The 21,085-nt window shown below is 46.9% G+C and overlaps 6 protein-coding genes across 6 annotated transcripts; 4 read left to right on the top strand and 2 right to left on the bottom strand.

Annotated features, from left to right (window-relative positions):
• Positions 1–4,868: 4,868 nt before the first annotated feature.
• AO090206000096 (uncharacterized protein) lies at positions 4,869–5,749 on the bottom strand (the record flags this gene model as incomplete). Its single annotated transcript, XM_023233222.1, has 5 exons — positions 4,869–4,884; positions 5,040–5,188; positions 5,229–5,395; positions 5,454–5,639; positions 5,698–5,749. The coding sequence occupies 5 exons, from the start codon at positions 5,747–5,749 to the stop codon at positions 4,869–4,871; spliced, it is 570 nt and encodes a 189-aa protein (XP_023093750.1).
• Positions 5,750–6,805: 1,056 nt separating this feature from the next.
• Positions 6,806–8,905, top strand: AO090206000095 (sterol desaturase family protein; the record flags this gene model as incomplete). The annotated part of the gene is made up of 2 exons (XM_023233221.1): positions 6,806–6,832; positions 8,048–8,905. 2 exons carry the CDS (start codon positions 6,806–6,808, stop codon positions 8,903–8,905), a joined length of 885 nt encoding a protein of 294 aa, XP_023093749.1.
• Positions 8,906–10,753: 1,848 nt separating this feature from the next.
• On the top strand, positions 10,754–12,416 carry AO090206000094 (sugar porter family MFS transporter; the record flags this gene model as incomplete). The annotated part of the gene is made up of 5 exons (XM_001826538.1): positions 10,754–10,802; positions 10,857–11,306; positions 11,358–11,682; positions 11,733–12,030; positions 12,087–12,416. 5 exons carry the CDS (start codon positions 10,754–10,756, stop codon positions 12,414–12,416), a joined length of 1,452 nt encoding a protein of 483 aa, XP_001826590.1.
• A 3,329-nt stretch (positions 12,417–15,745) lies between these two features.
• Positions 15,746–17,718, bottom strand: AO090206000093 (uncharacterized protein; the record flags this gene model as incomplete). The annotated part of the gene is given in 10 exon segments (XM_023233220.1): positions 15,746–16,085; positions 16,125–16,212; positions 16,240–16,394; positions 16,460–16,569; positions 16,597–16,646; positions 16,705–16,943; positions 16,955–16,980; positions 17,003–17,222; positions 17,276–17,456; positions 17,499–17,718. 10 exon segments carry the CDS (start codon positions 17,716–17,718, stop codon positions 15,746–15,748), a joined length of 1,629 nt encoding a protein of 542 aa, XP_023093748.1.
• Positions 17,719–18,446: 728 nt separating this feature from the next.
• AO090206000092 (uncharacterized protein) lies at positions 18,447–19,163 on the top strand (the record flags this gene model as incomplete). The annotated part of the gene is made up of 1 exon (XM_023233219.1): positions 18,447–19,163. One exon carries the CDS (start codon positions 18,447–18,449, stop codon positions 19,161–19,163), a length of 717 nt encoding a protein of 238 aa, XP_023093747.1.
• A 50-nt stretch (positions 19,164–19,213) lies between these two features.
• AO090206000091 (fungal specific transcription factor domain-containing protein) lies at positions 19,214–20,464 on the top strand (the record flags this gene model as incomplete). The annotated part of the gene is made up of 3 exons (XM_023233218.1): positions 19,214–19,590; positions 19,731–19,811; positions 20,296–20,464. The coding sequence occupies 3 exons, from the start codon at positions 19,214–19,216 to the stop codon at positions 20,462–20,464; spliced, it is 627 nt and encodes a 208-aa protein (XP_023093746.1).
• Between the last annotated feature and the right edge of the window lie 621 nt (positions 20,465–21,085).

Below are 21,085 nucleotides of genomic sequence, written 5' to 3'. Positions count from 1 at the left end.
ATACTCGGCAAGCCTGGAGTTGCTGGAGAGCCACTATGTACCACCTTGGATATCCAAGGTTTGGTAATGATCCCTGGTGGACTGGATCTATTGACCAAGACGCAGGAAAACTAAGCCAACGTACTTCAGCAGAGCCAAGCGCACCAGAGTATACAAGCAATAGGACTAAATGTTACTGAGAGATGAAGAAATTTGGAGTTCGGAAGAGAAAATGTCGAATTTCAATGATGTGCAGTTAGGGCTAACATGTATCCACGCCAACCATCAGTTCCTTTTCCACCCAACGCTGTGCTTCTTAACATGAATATATAATACAATAGTTAAAGAGAGAAAAAGAAAAACATACAACAGCACAAAGTATGGTGGTGGCCACCCATCGTTGTGTGAGCGGCGGCTTGCTGCCCTATTCAGTCTTCCTTCAGGTCCCTGTTCTCCCACCCTGATATTATACACAGAAGTCACATTTGCACAAAATAAAAAGTAAGCCCAAGTTAGTTTCGTATATTTTATTTCACTAAAACCTCATTTCATCATGGCCTATGGAGATTGAATTTCTTTTCTTTCTTTTCTTTTTCTTTTTCTTTTTTTCTTTTTTTCTTCTTTTTTTTAGAGCTTTGAACAATATAACATAGAAAGACGCATCACATCTCTCTTGTTGGGTGAGTGCGACTCTCTATTTAACTGGAGAAGAAAGCAAACAGTTCGTCCATTATTCTTGATTATGCACTTACCAGCCCCATACCTCGCTCAAATACAGTTCTCTGGAGCTATTCGCCCGGCCACTCCCCAGGCATTGTCTCTGCTGGTCGCTCGACTAATGCCCAAAACTCCCCCACAAAAGAATCAGACGGTTCCAATAGCCATATGTACCAATCTTCTGGGCATGGACCATAGACGATACCAATAAGCCGGTGAAACCCCCTGTTAAATTCCATTTGAACCTTTCCGCTCTTCCAAATACGCCACTCATGTGCTCCCAACTCTTCCAAATCCAGCCCTGCGGTTCTCATATCCTTCAACCAGGCTCGAATACCCACATGAAAGATTTCCTGGCCAAGCCACAGAGCTTGGTTAGACTCAGGAAGAGATACCAGGGAAGCCAGATACCCTTCCAAAAATGCGATTAATAGTGTTTTTCCATCGACAATTTGATGAATATTTCCCTCAACTGGCAAAAAGTCAAAGAAAAGACTTTTCCATGACTCGTAGATAGCTTGCCATCTTGAGCGACACAAGATGCTGGCAGGCCGAGAGAATCTTTGATATCTACAGTATGCGACTATTTTCCATCTGCAAGACATTTGTAGGAAACCCTGGGTCGTTCCTAGCTTTTCTGCAATGCAGTGCATCAAGGTCGTTTCTTTTGGAGTCAAAGGTAGAGTGAACTTCGTCTGGAAGGGTTGTACTTCTAACGTATCTTTGCTGAGGACCGTTCTGATCAAGTCAGGGGTATTATTTGCTTCTTCGGCGTAATGAGAATGGTTTGTGTCACAAATAATCTGCGCTGCCACCTTTATCCGGGCCCACCGTGGCATTCGATAGAATGTGGGGCAGCAGTGCTGCTGCAAGAATCTGAATTCTTCAGATGTGCCATGGAACTCGGATAAGATTCCTTTGACTGCTTCGTCGGCATTTCCATAGACGAGGTCTTGTGAATGGCGAAGTAGGCAACGTAGGTAGGGTAAAAGCGGGTAAAGTTTATTTGATGCCGCCTGTCTCCCAATCTCCAGGACGAGCCGAAGGGGCGTCTTCGACGTGAACAGTCCACCTTCGATGGATGGGTCTACTCCTTGCTCCAGGAGAAAGTTAACCATTTGTTTATTTCTATCAAGGCAGATCGCATACTAATAAGTCAATATGAATAGCCAAGGTATGTATTGTTTACTTTGAACGAAGCGGATACTTACATGTAGTAGACTTCGTCCGCTACCCTGCGCACGGAAGAATGGTGAGAGTTGTCCCGAGGCAAAGAGATGCTGGATATTCTTTATCTTTCCTTCTCTTAAATAATAATCAAGCTCACTAGTCCAGCGGACCTCATTATATGTTCGAAAACTCCAGTCCCATCCAGACGGAGTTTTCATGCCCGACATCTCCAATACTCGAGATGTCATCCAATGCGGGGCCCGCAGAAGCCAAAAAGATCTGCCTTTGTGAGGTCGAAATTGTTCTTTTTGCAATTTCGACGCCCTGACTGACATCTCGATTAGAGCCAAGCTCACGTCTTGAAAGGGTGGTCTTTTTCTAAGAACGTAATCGCCAATACGGACTCACAATAAGGTGCTGAATCAGGTTCTGCAACAAGTGTGTGTAAAGAAGCTACTCCCAGGTTTCTTATTTCCTCGGCGATCAAGCTCGGTTGGACTTGTATGACCGCTCTAGTTTTATTAGTACAGGGAAATTTTTGTCACCTTGTATACTAAAATAGAAGATCACACCTAGTGTAGCATTGCTGGGATAGCATAAGTAGCCGGACCACGCTATGTAGCTTTGAAATGTGCTTCTCAGTCTTCCTTTCGTGTATTATGATTTTTGCGGCCTGGTAGGACCTGCGCAGTCGGCTAGATGAGCTGATGTCCTGTAATAAGTCCTTGCAAAGTGCCTCTAAGTATTCCACAGCCTCTTCACAGAAGCGCAAGCTTTGTGTAACATGGTGGCTATCTCTCAGACCTAAGGGGACAGGTTCTTGTGACAAGTCCTTATCAACATCAGCTATTATAGATCCGAGTATCTCCACCTCTCTCAGTAGCCATTTGAGATCATCTGGTGCATCGCGTATCGAATCCCAATATCCTTTAAGCGTCTGAACAGACTTGCTGACTTGGACTGCAAAGGTCGCGAAGGTGATGGCACTAGACACGATACCGACTAGCTCAGCCATAGCGTTGATCGAGAGAAGATTGATATCGTGTAGCACAGGCGAGAGCGAACTGAGCGCTTCACAAATCTTGCGAAATCATTCGAGGTTGATAGTTTTGCACCGATGGGCAGAGACGAGGCCACGCACTGTGCCTTGCTGTCAGCCTCAAATACCTCTCCAATGAAGCGCCGAGCTCCATCGACAGGCATACCATTAACCTATCAAGAGCGCCATTCTATCACCCATTCCCAGTCGTCCTATTTAGTAAGCCATGAACGCAGATAATTGACTTGCTTTTTCTTTATCCGTGTGGTCTTTGCCCCATTGACCACGCCGATCTGGTGTTATTACCGCGGGGTCTCTCCACCGCTTAGCAGTACCCAATGAAGAGCCACGGAATACCGCCGAGGCGGCCTTCTCAAACTCCAAAAGTACCAGAATGAGAGGTACTTACTGGGAAACCGTGCTTCCAGGAAACTATTTGCTACCGGTTGTGTGTTTACCACTTCATCCTCCTCTTAGGACAATATATTATTAAAATTTAGGAAGCCTTCTTCAAGCTCTCATCCCTGACGTAAGTTTGACCTCCCACAGCCAGCACAGCTTAAGAAGTCATGCTCTAATCTAAAGCCATAACAATGGAAGGATCATCTTCAATAGTCGGTAGGTTAGCCAATCGGATATATCCCTTTCTTTCCGCTCATGACTATGTCAAATAACACTAGTGAAAAGGGGTTGCTTTCCAAATGAATGAATTATAAAATTCCAAAAACATACAACAGGAGGGATTCGCTGGTGGTCACCCACCCAACTACTAACCTCCCGGCGTGTGGCTTAAGTACGGCTGAGCGGACGGGAAGCCCTGTTCTCCACACCCTATGGTCGTATGTACGGATTTGTTAGTTGCAAAGGCTTATATATTACCTATACTGAATTGTATTCAGTCACTCGGTAGATATCCAATTGCATCATTTACCCCCTTACAGTTGCTATAGTGATAAGTAGACAGAAAGACTTACCTACGTGAGCACATACGTACGCTCATCCATAGCTACATACACCTTCATTGCCTAGTAAGTTTTGTACCTTAGCCTGGTCTCAGATCGAGTCTGCTCTATGACAATGTTGGTCTTTTCCTGTAAGCGGGTTCTAGACTTACTGTAGTATCTCTACTTCCTTATACCTTTACATAGCCGAATGCTTATAGAATCTGACAGGACAGCCATCGCCATGAATTCTGGACTTTCCAGTCCTGATGATATTAACTATAAATTAGCACTGGAAGTCATAGTAGAAAAATCAAGAATCAGTCTTCTATCTTTAGTATCTACTGCCTAGTGCCTTGCCTAAGTATCCTTACCTAATTGACAGGTCCTCTACCCTGACTAGTAGATATTCCTCTGACAGTCTGTGAATCCTTTTTTTTTTTTTTTTTTTTCCTCTGATAGTTATACAGGAAAGTATGGTTAAAGGACTGGATTTATCTTTTTTCTCTATGATCTTTTTTTATACTTCGAAATTATGTTTTTTTAAGGATTGCTTTCAGCGGCCAGCAGTTTTTGGAGGCTAATATATTCTTAGTTTTAAGGACTAAAATATATTGTATCTGTTTAAACAAATATGTACTCTTCTTCTAGATGAGCTGCGTTGTCTTGATCTAAGCAGCTTGCTTTACGGATTTAGGAGGGTTAATCTTCCTTCGGAGCTCTCAATCTTCAAGAGGGTCTAAGCAGCAAGAACTTAGCATTTTTTTCAACATTTTATTAAATAGATGAAATGGTGGCAATTATATTCTTTTTTGCCGGATCTGTTTACCCCATAACAAGACATTGTTGGACAATCCTAATCAAAGCGATCATAAACCATGTGCGACAGACGCTAGACACTGGCTGCTGTGCTTGCTCTTTCGAGTTTATGTCCATTAATATAAACTAAGGTCGCGATTCATCGGCAGTAAGCTCGGAGGCTGTTTTTATTGAATCGTGATACCGAAGAATATAAAATACCCCTATCTGGAACGATTTCTGAAAAACGTGAAATTGGTCATCGGTAACACCAGTGATATATACGCGATGATGCGGTACACAATGCCAATTATGAAGACTATTCTGTACGCCCCAGAACAGGCTATTAATATCTTCTCGAGAAAGGTCGAATCTGAACAACAACGGATGCTTACCCCAAATCCAACTGGGTCCGGCCAGTGATGTAGCCAACAAAGCTTGCTGATGCCTGAACGTCATACAGATACGAGAATGGCGTGGTATGCTCGCTGAAAAAGGCCTCCGAGTACCAGGTCTGCTTTTTGAGCTCTTGTTTAGGGGGCATCTTTTGTAGGACAAGGTGGCGTAGTATTGAAGAAACTTACGCTTGGGCAAATATACCAGAACCAGGTCATATTCCACGACTTGACCTCCGCAAGGAGCGGCCCGGCACCATTGAAGATGCCGGCTATCAGACTTGCGAGCATTGCCAGCAACAATGCGTCTTGGCGACTAACCAGTGATGCCACGAGAGAGGCTATTCCGTAGATACCTGGGGAACAAGTTCAAGAGCCACGTAAACAACCGATGAGAGCTCGGGGAGTACCAACAGAAAAAGTAGATAGTATTTAGCAAGAGCAAAGCCTCAAATGGAACGACTGGAGTCGCAAGGATGGTGTAAAATGTGGTGAAATGTAAAGATGATAGGAACATTTTTGGCCTAGTGGACAGCTCCTTTCCCAGGAAATATGCGCTACTTGAATGGCCTGCACGTATCTCGCGGTAAAATACCAACTCTAGTAGAACATCAACATTGTGTACGATACTATTTTGTAACTGGGTAATCAGACGAACTCTCTTCTGACATCGTTCTTATTCCAGCTGGCGCAGCTGCGAGACCTAGCATGATGAGTTAGTGTTGGGTTAGTGGTGATGCCGTGCTATGAGAAAAGCGTGTACTTACTGATCGCCAAGCAGCAAAACTGCCCCACTGTAAGGAGTTTTGTATAATTAACAGCACTGGACAATGGCATGAATGGCTCCCGAAAATACCCTTGAAATATATGACCTTTGAATCCATATACGCCTAGGCCAATCAGAAGTCCAGCGACAGATCCGGTGACCATCGCCAGAATGAAGCTGAATACCTGCCGAGATTGCTGCCTCATCCCACAAAGCACATATAGAAGGAGTTGGTGATGCCAAGAAGCTCTTTGAGCGGCCACAAATTTCTCCAGTGCAGCTATGCTCTCCGGACCCCGTCGAGATTCGCACATTTCGGAAACGACCTCAATCCTAAACTCCATGTTCCGCTGGGAGGTAAATGCCTAAAGGGCTCCAATCCCACTTCCCATCTTGAGACGATATCCATCACGATGTCAGAAGGGTTGGACTCGCTAGGAAAAGAATACTCAAGTGCTTTAAAGTGCTCCTTTACTCTCGCTGCCTGTCCTAGGTATACCTGCCGGCCGGAGACCAGAATGAGCAAGTCATCTAGAAGCTGAAATATATCTGACCGTGGCTGATGGATTGTGCAAATAACAGTAATCCCCATTCGAGAGATTGACTTCAGCAGCTTCATTATTGATAAAGCAGTCGCAGCATCAAGACCAGGGGTTGGCTCATCGAGGATAATAGCCGTAGGCATTGCAACGATCTCCAAGGCAATGCTAAGCCGCTTCTGCTCACCACCAGATATACCTCTCTTCTCAGTACTTCCGACGAGCTGATCTTTCACGGGCGTTAGTCCAAGATAATCTATCAATTTATTAGCATATATCTTAATGTTTTTGTCACTCCAGACTCGCCCGAGCTTGATACGCGCGGAATGAGAGATGCTCTCTCCAACTGTGAGGTCCTCTAGGAGAATGTCATCCTGCGGCACAAAGCCAATAAGATGCTGGTATCTAGTTCTGACGTTAGGGTGCCCCTATCGACTCCCAAGCATGGCCCTCACCTCGTAATGTCTCCTTCGATTCCATCGAGAGCTGTTTGTCCAGACGTCTGCCTGCTCCTTCCGGCCAAAATATTAATCAGAGTTGCTACGGGTCTTAGTGATCTATGATCTTTAGCTGGGGAGTCGCCGACGTACTCTTCCCTGCCCCAGACGGACCCATAATTCCAAATACGCATCCCTTCTTTATACTTCCCGAGATACCGTCCAAGATCGGGTGACCTGCATGATGAAGCGTCACTTCCAATTGGTGCATATCTAGTTCAATCCCGACATTGCCCATTCCTGTGTCTTTGATTAGGCCGTCAAATATGTTATATTCCGGAGCCTCTTCGGTGGCCGTATTATGTGAATTCCCCTCCCTCGTGTTCGTTGCCCACTGGACTGCGAGCTTCTTCCATACGACGCCAGCTTCCAGTTTCCGTAAAATCACGAACAGAAGCAAGAGCATGTATATGGTTATTAGGCAGGTAATCCCAATTAGTGATACCTCTCGCACGCTCCTTTCGTGGCAAATTGATAGAGCCCTGCAGCGCCTTGCGTATAGGGATCCCAGTGGGCAGTAGAAGCCACTGGGGCATTGGATCTTCTCTTGACCATTAGGAGGACAGTAGAATCCAGCAGGACAGATAATTGGTTCAAAGATACCCTGAGGCTGAAGGCAGATATTGTCATAAGGCAGGGAGCGAATGATCTGACATTCAAATGTGGGTGGGCAATAGACCGGCGGGTTTTCCGATGTGTTGTTAGGGCCTACAAATGATTTATTAGTCAACTGGAGGTGTCGAAGTCGAAGCCAAACAAAAGGGAAAAGGCTCCACAAAGGGGAATGGAAATAATACAGAGAAATCCAGGACTACAGGAAGATGTATTTGTGAGCGTAATGGGAGTTTGTCCTGAAAGACAAGACGTGTTGGAAGAGGCCATATTGTGCACAATGGGACACAAAGACGGAACACATGCAAAGCGAGTTCGAGGCATTCAAATGTCCATGAGGCCTGTTGAATGGCGTTAAGATTAAGATTAGGGTTTTAGCATCTGAAAGGTAAGTGCCCTTTTCGTCGACGCATGACGTTATAGAATTCAGACGACGGCATCCATGGCTGGTTCGCTTTCCAATTACCTCCATTCATCCATAGAAGTCATGATCTCACATTTCGCTCACAATAACAAAAACATATTTAATGCCAGAATGGATCGTGGCCCGACGACGAATATCCAAATTTCCACCATTGGGTCAACTACCATCAGTTCAAATTCATCGAGGACTTGAGCACCTCCGTACAAGGTACCGACAGCATGGATTATCACCGTGGAAAGCTACTCAACTATGTGGCCTTTCAATGGTCTCACATAGTCACCAATTACTCCCCGGAAAGCATTGAGCTTCTCGGTACATTCGCTGTTCACTTTATCTTTTACTGGTTTGGTTCGCTTGTCTTCGCTCTCGCCGACCTCTATGCTCCTTCCTCTATTCTCAAGAAATACAAGATCCAATCCATCTCCAAGCAGCCTTCCCGCCAGGTCATGCTCCAATGCATTCCCAGTGCCCTTCAAAACCAGCTCATCACATCAGCCTTGCATGCGCTCAAACTCTTGGCTCTTCGCAGTATCACTGGCCGATTTGCCGGGTACCGCATTGAGCGTACCTTGCCATCACTACTAGAGATTATAACCGATGCCCCCCTCTGCTTTATCGGCCGGGACTTTGTCTGCTACTATGACCATCGCATTCTCCACCTGCCTTGGTTCTACCGACGCTTCCACAAGGAGCACCACAAGTTTACAGCACCTGTGGCTGTGGCAGCGGAGCACACACATCCTGTGGACCATATCCTCATAAATGTTCTGCCGGTTGTTATACCGGCAACCCTGTTTCGAGTACATCTTGTAACGTTTTGGTTGCTCATGTCGTCAACAATCCTACAGGGGTCTCTGGGTCATTCAGGGTGGCATGTGCGGAGTATTTTTGATAGGAAAACTACCAGTCATGACGCACACCATGAGCTGTTTGATGTCGAATATGGGACGTTGGGCTTGATGGATTGGCTGCACGGGACAAACTATATGGGAAAGCACAAAAGTAAAGGCAAAGGGAAGGTGCATTAAGGGGTCGATATAGTTACCACGGAGGGATATTAGCGAGCATTGCTTATTTATTTCTGATATAATACAAAAGGCGCAATGGCTGGAGGGTTATAGTGCTGATGCCTCGCACCGTGGGCACGCTCTCTATATCATATTGGTAGGGCTTATACCCTAATGACATTTAAGATATTGTTTCATAGTTTCACCTCGTTTCGTATTCTAGGCTTTCAGGAAAACAACATAGTTTAGGCTTTTAAATAAAATTTTTAAAATAAAGGCACAGCTATGTTATACTTATTACAAAAGAGTTTTAAGTAGAATGCATGATGGCCGCACGGTGCTCTGTTAAGAGAGGTGAGTACGGCTTCAATAGAGTGTGGGGAGTAGAATGGCACACTTAGGGAAGAGAGTTCGGCTGTATTGTACACCAACGGCAAAGCAAAGATGAACAGCGCAAGTTGCTGCAGTGGTTATCTAGCACATATGACATGCTAGATAGTTAGGTCGAGGTGCCATCACAAGAAATTCCGACCGGGCTCACGGAAGCACTTCACCTCCTTTGCGGAAATTACATCCGCTGATTCTGATACTAGTTTAAATAAACTACGAAATATGTGATTGACTCTAGAGAGAATGTTTCTGCAAAAAGTGATGATGTGCAGACTGTGGTGATGACCCTTGGTACAAGGTAGATCGGATAGTCCTGTACCATGGATATGGACTTTTGATACCATACCTGTCAATGAAGCTATTGTCAATGATCGGTCTAACACTTAAACCCCGCTTGTATTGATCTGCTTTTCCCCAAGTCCTCGTGTGCAATGACATGTTAGAGTCATTTGATGCGAAGGTCTCCTTTCGCCGGGTGATATTCCATGACATACGGTAATTCCGCTACTCAAAAGAATTCCGGTCCTTCACTCGATTCTGTCCCCAGTCAGGGGCTGTGGTCGAAATTGACACACTCATCTTCTGAAGGAAAACATGGCACGATAGTCTAGCAATGGAAGCATGTATTGTGCAGCAATATACCTAGATTATGTCCCCTTGTGGCTTATCGTAGATATTCTCCATTAGGAGGATTATAACCCGGATCGTAACCGCCATAAGCAATAATTTGCCAGCACACTAATATTCGAGGCCGCCAGTAGTAGGGCTATTTATCCATATGATCGCCCTCAAACATACGGAGGAACCACTGCACAAGACCTACTTATGTCCACTCCGGGTAAGGTAAGGTGAGAAGTGTATCTTTGCTGGAGGACATGAATGCACAGAATGCAGCTTGCTTCTCCAGTGTATCAGAAACTTCTAGCATTTAGGAAAAACGGATTTCACTGTTATCAGTACCATGGGCTTTATAAAAGCCGTGAGTTCTGAAGTGCGTTTAGCTTCCATGCTGAGGGTGACTTCGTTGGGACAGGTGTAGGGTTAGAATCCGGGCTAATTTCAGAGCTAGAATTAAACTCTTTCCTTCGAGTGCTTCCAACTTCCTGTCGGCTTGTTATTTCCCGAGACCCTGTTGATGAACAGCAAAACGTGACTCCATCCACATGTCCATGAGGCAAGGTAACATCCCAAGCTCTCTTTCTCTCCACTCTCTGCTTCGAATCACTTCACCTTTACCGTAAAGGATAGCTCTGGGCCTGACATACTAGCTGAACTCTATAACGTGCTCGGGCTAACAATTTCCGTAAATCCCCGCATTTGTGCCCACGAGGCGTCAATTCATCAAAGCCATACTCCGCATACACCTTTGTGGGGACATAGCCTCGGTGGTATATAAGACCACTGAGTATGTTATGGATACCTTACGTTTTGTTTTAAGATAGCTCAACTATCTTGAGCCCTAGATATTATCATCTCGCCATGTTGCCTTTCAAGACCCTATTCTCCGCCATTTTCTTGGCTGTAGGAGGTTGGTCAAGCGTTCCTACAAAACCCCATTCGCCATACTTATGCTCGTCTTTAGGTTTTCTCTTCGGCTATGATAGCGGTATAATTACCTCCACGATCTCGCTACCCACATTCCAAGAGTACTTCACCAACCCCAGTGACACCGTCACTGGTGGTATTGTTTCAGCATTCCAGGGAGGCGCTATTCTCGGTACAATAGTGAACATGGTCTGGGCTGATTGGTTAGGTCGAAAGCGAACAATCCTGACAGGTTCCGTTATCTCCTGTCTCGGCTGCGCATTACAAGCTGGTTCCGTGAATATGGCGATGCTTATTATTGGCCGCTTCATTGCTGGAATGGCCGTGGGAATGCTCACAGCTACGATCCCTATGTACGCGGCTGAGTTATCTGAGCCAAAATGGCGTGCTACTCTTTCTGGGTTGCTTCAATGGATGTTGAGCTGGGGCTTTCTTGTTGCTCAGTGGCTTGGATACGGTTGCTCCTTTTCCTCTTCGGAATTTGCATGTAACGTCTCACCCCTTAATGAGATCAACGAAACATACTGATCAATTCTAGGGAGATTCCCTCTTGCCTTTCAGAATATACCCGGTCTAATTCTAATTGCCGGCATTTGGTTCCTCGATGAGTCACCTCGTTGGCTGATGGAGAAGGACAGACATGACGAAGCCAAGGTGGTCCTTACACGGCTTCGAGGAAATTCCTCCCCTGACCTGATAGAGCTGGAATTCCGCGAGATTCGAGACGTCATCGAGGCCGATCGTGCTGCTGGAAATACCTCTTGGAAGACAATCTTGACGAAACCATCCTGGCGCCGTAGATTGATTCTTGGTTGTGGTGTGCAGGCATTTGGACCTCTCTCCGGCATCAATGTTATTAATTAGTACGTATCCAGATTACTCGACAAGTTGAGATTAGTGCTAACCATCCTAGTTACGGTCCCCGGATTTACCAGATTTTGGGCATCGACAACAACCAAACTTCGCTCATGATCATTGGGATCAGTGGAGCGCTTTCCATCGTGTACTGCACCATCTGTCTCTATCTCGTGGACAAGGTTGGACGTGTTAAGCCGCTGATTGTTTCTGCTGCATTTCTCGGGGCGTCTCTGCTCGTCAACGCCGTCCAAGCCCAATACATGAACCCCAATAACCCACATCAGCTGCGGTCAATGGTCGCCATGAATTTCGTATTTAGTCTCTTCTACACTCCTCTGGGCATCATTTCTTGGGTAGGCATTTTCCCCTGCATTCAATGCCGGACCCATTCTGACTCACTATTTCCTAGGTCTACCCTGCAGAAATCTTCCCCGTTGAGGTCCGCGCGCTCGGCAATGCCCTTACCACATTTACCAATTGGACGGTCAACTTAATCTTCGCACAGTTCACACCAGGCGCTCTGTCCTCGGTAGGGTTCAAGTACTTTTACCTGTTCTTCGCGCTGAATCTCATCGCGATGCTCTGCTACTACTTCTTCTATCCAGAGACCAAAGGGCGCACTCTGGAGCAGATCGATGAACTGTTCGGCGACCAGCTCGTACCACACGCCCTGGAAGATCCGGAAGGTGCACAAGCAGCCATGGAAAAGGAGGCACAGGTGGCCCATGTGGAGAACTGAGGGGTGGAACTGACCACTGACCAGGCTGGAGGCTAGTGGGAGGTAGTATGCAGTTCAGTGGGTGAATATGGCGAGGGAACTAGATACTTAGTATATCGTTCGAGACAGAGAAGCCAATCATGCCACTCTCCTCTGTTGGCCGAGTATTGTATCTCATCTAGGGTAGGCCAGTGAGAGAGGAAGAAAAGAGTGCCAAGTCAGCTGTGCAGCCACTGAATATTAGCGGCGGCGATAGACCAATGGGCGTCCGAGAACGCCGCCGCCCAACCCTAAAGTGATATTGATACGATCACGAAAAGGTTGATGAAAACCAAATTGAGATCTGATCCATTCACCTTGGCCAATTATATAGCCCACCGAAAATCTTTCCTTGTAAAAAGTGTCCTCCCTCGGTAGATACATTGTGGGGATAATGTGGGGACCGGCCCATGGGCAACCGTTTGCTCAATGATATTCTTATTCGAGCCGAGGGTAAGCTGTATGTATGGATAGCACATGAAGCGTCATCATTTACTGCATGCGCTTGCTCTAGCGTCCCCTGTTCTCTCTACCATCACTTTCCACCCCACGAGCTTCGAGACCTGCTTCCATACAGGATATTGTGACGTACGACGCAGACTCTCTCTTTGTCAAGTGCGAACGTATCTTTATGCTCGCGGGAGAGTATGCTCCATCTCGTGATCCTGTTCCTAGTGTGTGGCTAGATGCCTTTGAGAAAGTCGGTCTCCTTGGGTGGTTGCAGAGAGTAAAGGACATTTTGCGCACTACTGCTCCTAATTTTTGGCTGCCATTGATAACTACATGTCTCACGTGTATAAGATCATTGCCGACGCACAAATAACAAACGGCGGGCCTGTGATACTTCTGCAGGCCGAGAATGAATACTCCATGTTCGAGGGAGAGGCATTGGGTCCAGATAGACAGTACATGCAATACTTCATCGATAAAGCTCGCGATGCTGGTATCGTCGTCCCTATAACTAGTAACGACGCCAACAACAACGGCTACAATGCTCCGGGAACTGGCTTGGGTGCCGTCAATATCTACGGTTATGACCAATACCCCATCGGGGTGGGGTGTTACAATTTATACGACTGGCCGGCTGGGTAGTTGAACGACAGCTACTGGAATGCACGCCTTACATTAAGCCCGAGCACTCTACACCTCATCGCGGAATTCCAAGCTGGAACATCCAGTGGATGAGGCGATCCTGGGTACGAAAATTGTACCCCAGCTAATAACGCGTAGTCTTCAAGCATATCTATGCTTCCGGTGTCAAAAGCTTAGCCTCCACTCCATCGGAGGTGGCACGAACTGGGGAAACCTAGGATACCCAGACTTCTATGCTAGCTACGATCTTGGAGCTATAATTGCTGAGGATGGCACTGTCACCCGCGAGAAGCATTCCGAAGCCAAATCGCAAGGCCAATTCTTCAAGGTGGCACTAGCTACTACCCTTCACGGCCTGTCAAATCAGATTCAACCACGGTGTTATCACCCGGCCTTATGAATATGTCCACTCGCCGTATACCTCAGCCAGGCAACCGATGGAATTGAAACAAGCTCCTACAAAGGTGACGGTTCAAGCTTTACTCCATGACATACATGTCTATCGACGAGTTCGGTATTGACTGCGCGAATCTTTATGGTAGCCTGCCGATTCGGAATTTCACTTTCAGCTTCTATCAGATCTACCCCCGGGCAATTACCTCATGCGTGGGGAGCACTTTGGGTTTTACCAGGCTGGGACATATGAACAGTCTCAGTTTTACATTAACTGTGCACAACTGACCGTCATAGGAGACGGCATGGGAGCTCCCAGTCCCACGGTCAAGATTCCAGGGGTTCATAATTGATATGAACCTGGTATCCTTGTAGATATTAGTAACTATGTTCCAACAAGCTATACTGCTCCTGGGCCTGCGAAGTGCCCCAGTAAATGTGGGGATGGAACACCTAATCTCGTCGGACAGGTCAGTGATGGTGACTGCAGAGCGTAATTCCACAATTTACACTACATCTTGCCATCATTCAGCAAATGCCGAATCGAGTGTTATAGTTTTGTCTGATCCTGTTAGGAGGGCCTTGTTAGCTAAGAGCTCAGCTCATTCATTTGTAGATTAAACCTTTCCTCAATGCACCTTGTCCTGGAAGGCCTTGAGTGCCAATGTACCTACTCAGTGTACCCTTAAATGTGTTTTGGGTTTAAGTAGTTGATCTCCCTCTGTATGGCTTACCTGTGCTACATCATCGCTCTTTATTAGAAGCACTCAACTCATTCTATAATTGTTCTGTGTTCGTATAATTGAAGCACACTTATTAGCCTTGTTCGTATCCTCCGAAGTCTGGGTTGTCAGGCCCGAGCCCGAGCTATACAAGAATTTTTCACTATCCTCTATTGTTGTACACGCGAGTCTTGGCTTGTAGAGACTTTATACCCATTCTTTGTAACTTCAGAGAGAGAGGTGTCTATCGACTTCTGTGTACTGTATACGTCAAGGGAGCATATAATTGAAGTTCAAGAATCCCTCTTACGAATCTAGCAGCGCCAAATGACCGGGACTCATTCTTATATGCGATTGGGCAGAGATACAGACTATACCAGGTTGAGAATCAAATGATCTTGTCCAGATTGTTATATCTGATGGTTCATCTATTTTTTCGGACACTCTGGGAAGCTAAGCAATGAACGCACAGACTCTTATGCGGATGCGGATATTAGAGGTGCGGGCCCTGTCAATGAAAAGGGACTTATGAGCTTCAAGGTAATTGAAAAGAGCAGGCCGGACTGGAACTTTTGCAAAACATCTCTCAGTGGAAGCAAGGCTACATTCATTCATCTATGTTTCCCTCAGACTAACGTCATATCCTCCGACCTAGTATCTGGAACGAATATCTACGCTATAAACTAGTAATCGTGTGATGTTGATTCTTCTCATATTCAACCGTTGAACTATCCGGCGAATGGTTAGTCCTACATACCTTGCTTATAAATCCATTGGTATGGGTGAGAGGATTCTTGGAGGATCATTTGTCTATGAATGGATCGGATATGTTATTTTTTAGTGCCGGGGTCTAAGATATCCGTCTTCAATTTACTCGCTCTTGACCTTAATGTTGAATAGGGACGCCAAATTTAATTAGCTTACCAATCACAGCATTCAATAGAGATTATCCTTAGTACGGTTGCATTGTTTCCCGTGTACAATCGTGTCCCTCCCTGTCAAAGAGAGAAGGAACAAACACAACCATTACCTGCCTCCACTTTCTACCTTCATGTAAAGCTTCAGAATTCCCTCAATGTTTACCAACCGCTCGTGTGGCTTTAGTCATAGAAGGAGGGTCTTCTCTCTATTGTGCTTCCCAAAGAATGCCCCGAACAAAACCGTTGTCATGGCCATGACGCCCGCCAATGACGAATACATGATAACCAGATGAAGGTCCTTGGTTATTGGCGTAAAAGCCATGGCCAGGCAAGCTCCAACTCCAGCGGTGGCCATCCACACCGATTGAATCATCGATTTCATCGTCTTTGGGGCTTTTTTGTAGGCGTATTCTGTCCCCGTGGTGAAACAGAAGATTTCCGCAATTGCACCGAGGACGTAGATTGGTGCTTGCAGGGAACATGGAGATTTGATTGGGAATCTGGCCATGATCTGACTCCGGGCACTTCAGGGGATGGTCGTAACAAGGGCCCGTGGAGTAGACTAATTTCTGCAGGATCGCGGTGTAAACCATAGCGAGGTTGAGAAATAGGAATCCCATGGCAATCCGGGCCATGGGCCCGAATCGGATCCTGCGCCGGGTCAAGAAAGGTATAGACCCTTTGAGGCCACTGGAGTCAGGATAATGCTGGCAATAGGGTTGGGTGACTTGATGGTGTCGTTCGGAACTCCGGAATTAACCATCTGTCCGGCCTGGGAAATGAGGTTATTGAAGGTTTGATTCAGGCACAACCAATGAACGGGAAAGAGGAGACTGAAAGAGGATATCATGTCAGTTGTCCATGCCTTTAAGTTGACATATTCACACTGGGGGCGTACAAAACCCGACATGCGAGTAATCCACTCTTCAACTCGTCAATGAATGTATCGGTCCAGGGCACCTGTCGGTGGTGCTTCTCTTGTTGTTTTTCTGGCTTGGCCTCGTCCATCTAAGCCCCTTCGCGTATACCATACACCATTGCTCTACTGGCTTGTGGCAGCACAGAGCCACTTGGTGGGCGTTGGACTGATCGCGGGAACAGTTGGCATCTATTTCTCTGGCGTCGGCGTAAGGCATCACTTACCGAGCGTATGTCGCCACGCCAGCAATGGCACAACCGATAGAACCATCATGCACAAGGGCACCAGGTACGCGACCCAGTATCCAACATACTTCTCAAGAATTGTGGTCATCAGGGCCGACAGTCCACCCACATTCACCATCATAGGGCGAGGTGTCAACAGTGCTAGATGTCGAAACGAGGCACGGGGACGAAATACTAGTAGTACACATTGTAGATATATTGGATTGTAAGCTCTCGATCTGTGATGAACTTTTGTCCGTTCTTTACTACCTTGACCTTGGGGTTTATTTCAGTGTACTGCTCCGCTATGGCCGGTCAGCTCGAAGAGGTTGTCAACTCCAGGCAACTGGTGCTTCCATTGTGACATACCGATAAATGGAGCGATGGAGGATCGCACGCCTCCTGAGCCTGGAGAGATGAGCACGATAGCGGTGGCTAATCCACCTTCTGCGGCACCGGCTTGAACGGCGCGAGGAAAGGAGGTCTCGAACAAAATCGCAGAGCCGCAGAGTTGGACGCTGTCTGATGATTAGCCTTGACGAGCGTGGTAGCAATTCACTCAAGATCATACAGAGCAGAGACCAGAATAGTTCTATAGCGACCCAACCACATATCAGCCATGACTGCTGCTGGGATCGTTGCGAGATAACCGGCAGCCATCATCGCGTTCACAATATTGGTTGCCATCGCTTCGCGCAGGCCCAGTACGCCGGGAATATTGCTGGAAGGAGAATGCTGGATGTAATTCTTTGCTTGAGATTAGAATTCCTTGTCTAGCTTCAGAGTCAATCAACAGAAAGACTCGTGCAAAGGGGTGGTCGGCCCATACCAGGCGAAACGCTCGGCAGCTCCCACGAACGCGATCAACCATACTGGGAAGGATACGTCGTCTACCACAGGAAGTAAATCTTCTTCGTCATGCGCACTTACTACCGTTTGAAACTGCTGTGGATCCCCTTTACTTTCATTGGATGTGGCCACTTTCTGTCCTTCGATATCGTCTCCTGTGCTCATTGTGTCTGACGGAAGTCGCTATGCTTGCAGCTTGGTACCGGTGGGAAGTAGAAATCAAATCGAAAAGGACAGATGGAATCAGGAGGCATTTGGTTGAAAGAAATAAGCCAAAAGATTTTGGCCGCATATTCATAGACTTAAGAAGTAACTAGTATGAATCCGTGATGTATTTATTTCATTCCGATAGGGCTCGGAATACAACCCCAGATAACATATGGTTCGTCCCGAGAGCGGAGTAAATCTGCGATTAGTAACCGGCAGGAACTCCGACTCTTCTTCCACCTCCTTCACCATAATCACCACCGACAAGCTGGGAATACGAGAATAAGGCGATGCTGGATTATAGATCTAACCACCATGAAGAACATTTCTAGGGACATGGTCCGGAAAAATGGTAAACTAGTCTCCTGTGAGCCGTGTCGCATCTCCAAAATCCGGTGTGACCATCAACAACCGACGTGTAGACGATGTGATATTAGGGGTTTAAGTTCTAAGGTATGTACAAACTCCTTTGATTTTCAATTCCGATCTGAATCTGGACATGAACCCAGAGCCTGTAAGTTGCGGACTGACAGTACCAGTGCTACTATCATCCGGCCCCTTTAACTCGACCACGGAAGAAGAGACAGGCACCTCGCAGCGTTTCTCCTGCCAACCCATCGCGCGAGGATGAGGTCTTCGATGTCTCTTCCAGCCGGGGTGACAGCATCGCACCAACTGGGCCTCAGATGGGCGTGACGTCTGCCTCCCAGCCAACTTACTTGGGATCCACCAGCTTTATATCTGCATTTGACCATGGTCAACAAGATATGTGCCTCTCAACACCGAAAACAGCACATGCATCCACCCTGCGCAAGGCATGGAGTGCCGACTTCACTCACGTGTTTCCCCGACTGGTGCAGCTTCTGCGTCCCCTGAGGCTCTATGAAGATTTAGTGACCGACAAATACTATCGAAGCTCGTTCACAGTCATCCCAGCTCCTCTTGTCCTTACTCCCTTAAGGTTGCTTCGAAATCACTGGGACAGGGAGAGATGGCCGCACGAGGGTTTAGGATCCCAGATCACTCAGAACACGGCTACCCAATCGATCAAGGTGGAAGCGAACATGACAACGGACCGGTTTTACAATTTGTTCACCGGTGCGAATCTGCGATGGGAGTTTGTCGGTATCATCTTCGCTATGGCGGGACTCGGTGCCAGCGTGTCGTCTTCCTCCCCGTTGTTATCTCTGAATGGCAAGGATGAAATCAGTTCTGACGCCTTTACCATGGAGATGGCAGCTGCAAGTCATGCATGTCTTGAAATCTGCAGGCAGTACGACAATGTGAATGACTTGGTGGTTTGGCTGAACTACGCGTATTTCGTATTGGCATCAAATATAATGGGAGAGACAAGTAATGCCAATGCACTCTATAGCGCAATGCACAAGGCTAATAGAGAATAGGTCATCAGATTTACACCCAATTTGGGGACCTTGTCTCCTGCATCCATGCCATGGGCCTACACCGTCCACATTCTCCTGAGTCCTCCATTCCCTTCTTTCTCTCGCAGACCCGCAAGAGGGTTTTTGCAGCATCATATCGCACCGACAAGAATCTTGCTACTTTCCTGGGAAGACCGCCTCGACTTCCCTACCATTACTGCGACGTGGGACTACCCTTGGATCTCGATGACTATAGTCTCGTCCTGGATAACCTTTCCCTCGACAAGGCTGTCAGGCAACTGACATCGGATGGGTGGGGCACGTGCAACGGTGGTCTTCGCCCTGCAACAGTCATCCGGCTGCGATACATGATTGCGAGGTTGCGAGAGCAGGTGATGGAACTGTCCTTGGGGCGGGACTCGGTTGGTTCTAGACAGAATGAACTTCAGTAAGATGAACGGCGTAGACTTCTCTCTCAATACGTGGAATACTAATATGCTTATAGCATTACTTATCAAGAGTGTAAGCGATTGTGGGATAAGGTTCCCAATGAGTTTCACTACAGCAAGCACACCTGGGAGGTTCTAGGCCCGCACCTGTCCATAGTAAGTCTGGTTATCCATCTGGAATACCTCTATACGGTGTTTCAAGTCGAGCGTATTCGTTGCAGTGAGAGTCTCGATGCCATGACCGATCTTCTAGACTCGGCCATGCAGATAGTCTCGGTAGTCACGGACTTTACAAGGCAACGTGATCAAGAAGGCAGCATTCGGGAGCAGTACACGTGGATTGTAAGTCATTGTAACCTGTTTCCATGTCTATCCCCTATCCTCTAACCTGTCGGGGTCAACTAGTTTCTCTTTTATGCTCTCCCGGCGGCAGGCGTTGTTGCTACCGAACTCCATCGCTGTACGGTGTCCAGGGTGCCACTACCATGTTCCATTCCCAGGTCCAGAATCATCCGTAATCTAAGCTTACTTGTTTCCTGGTTCGAAAGTGCTAACCCACCGAACAATAGCACACACCAGGCGTGTGTGGAAGTCACAAAGGCCATGATCAAGCTCTTAGATGATACTTTGGATTACCCGTCAGGTGGTCAGATGGCAGATGGACCACAACCCGGCACAGGCAATCGGCCTGCACCAAACAACAGTGATCGAGTCGGGGATAGTTCCCATTTGATCGGGATGTCCTTGAATGCCCACGAACAAGATGAGACAATACCGAACGTGGATACTCTTGAAACCAGTGAGGACTTCTTAAACTGGCTGGACGAGTTGGGGTTGGACACCAGCGTGCCTGAGTTCTTTCGGTGGCAGTAGATGCATTAGCCATCACCGAGTTCTACGTAAGCGCTGTACGACAGGATATGTAGGCACGTTGATTAGATATATTCTTTCACTATTGTCCAATACAATAATGCTAGGTTCGACGGCTTCAGTCTCCGTGGGAAAGGTCCAAACGGTGTCGTGCTGTTGGTCAGCATGGGACTGCGACTGGCTGGGGCTGAGTATAACCCGTCCAGAGAAAAGGCATTGCTGCGATGAAATCACTGCGGATTCTATGACTCTGTTAATTGACATTAAATTGAAATTGAGGCTATGATCGATTGTACCTCATCAAGTCAACCCTGCTCTAACCAACATATGGATAGCCCAACATCATGCAGCAGTCATTCAATCGTGTGACGCCAGTCCCGTCGAATAATAGCCATATTACGCAAATGACCTCCTCGTACCTTCTCCGAACGGATCAGAGAGAAATCCCATGGTTGGTGCGTCCGGACCCGGCACAAAGTCTCCTTTGGCAAACAGTTCTCGTCGCAAGAGGTTATCCATGATTCCGGATGCTCTTCCCTGAACGTCTCTGCAGGGAGATGTGAGGACTCCTCCTCGCTCCAGAATAACTAACATGAGTGCACTCTTGACGCCGCTATTGACCCC

The sequence above is a fragment of the Aspergillus oryzae genome, chromosome 7, assembly GCF_000184455.2.
Source record: "Aspergillus oryzae RIB40 DNA, chromosome 7".
Lineage (NCBI taxonomy): Eukaryota > Fungi > Ascomycota > Eurotiomycetes > Eurotiales > Aspergillaceae > Aspergillus > Aspergillus oryzae.
Note: the sequence above shows the minus strand (reverse complement) of the source record. Positions and strands in the feature narration are given on the sequence as shown.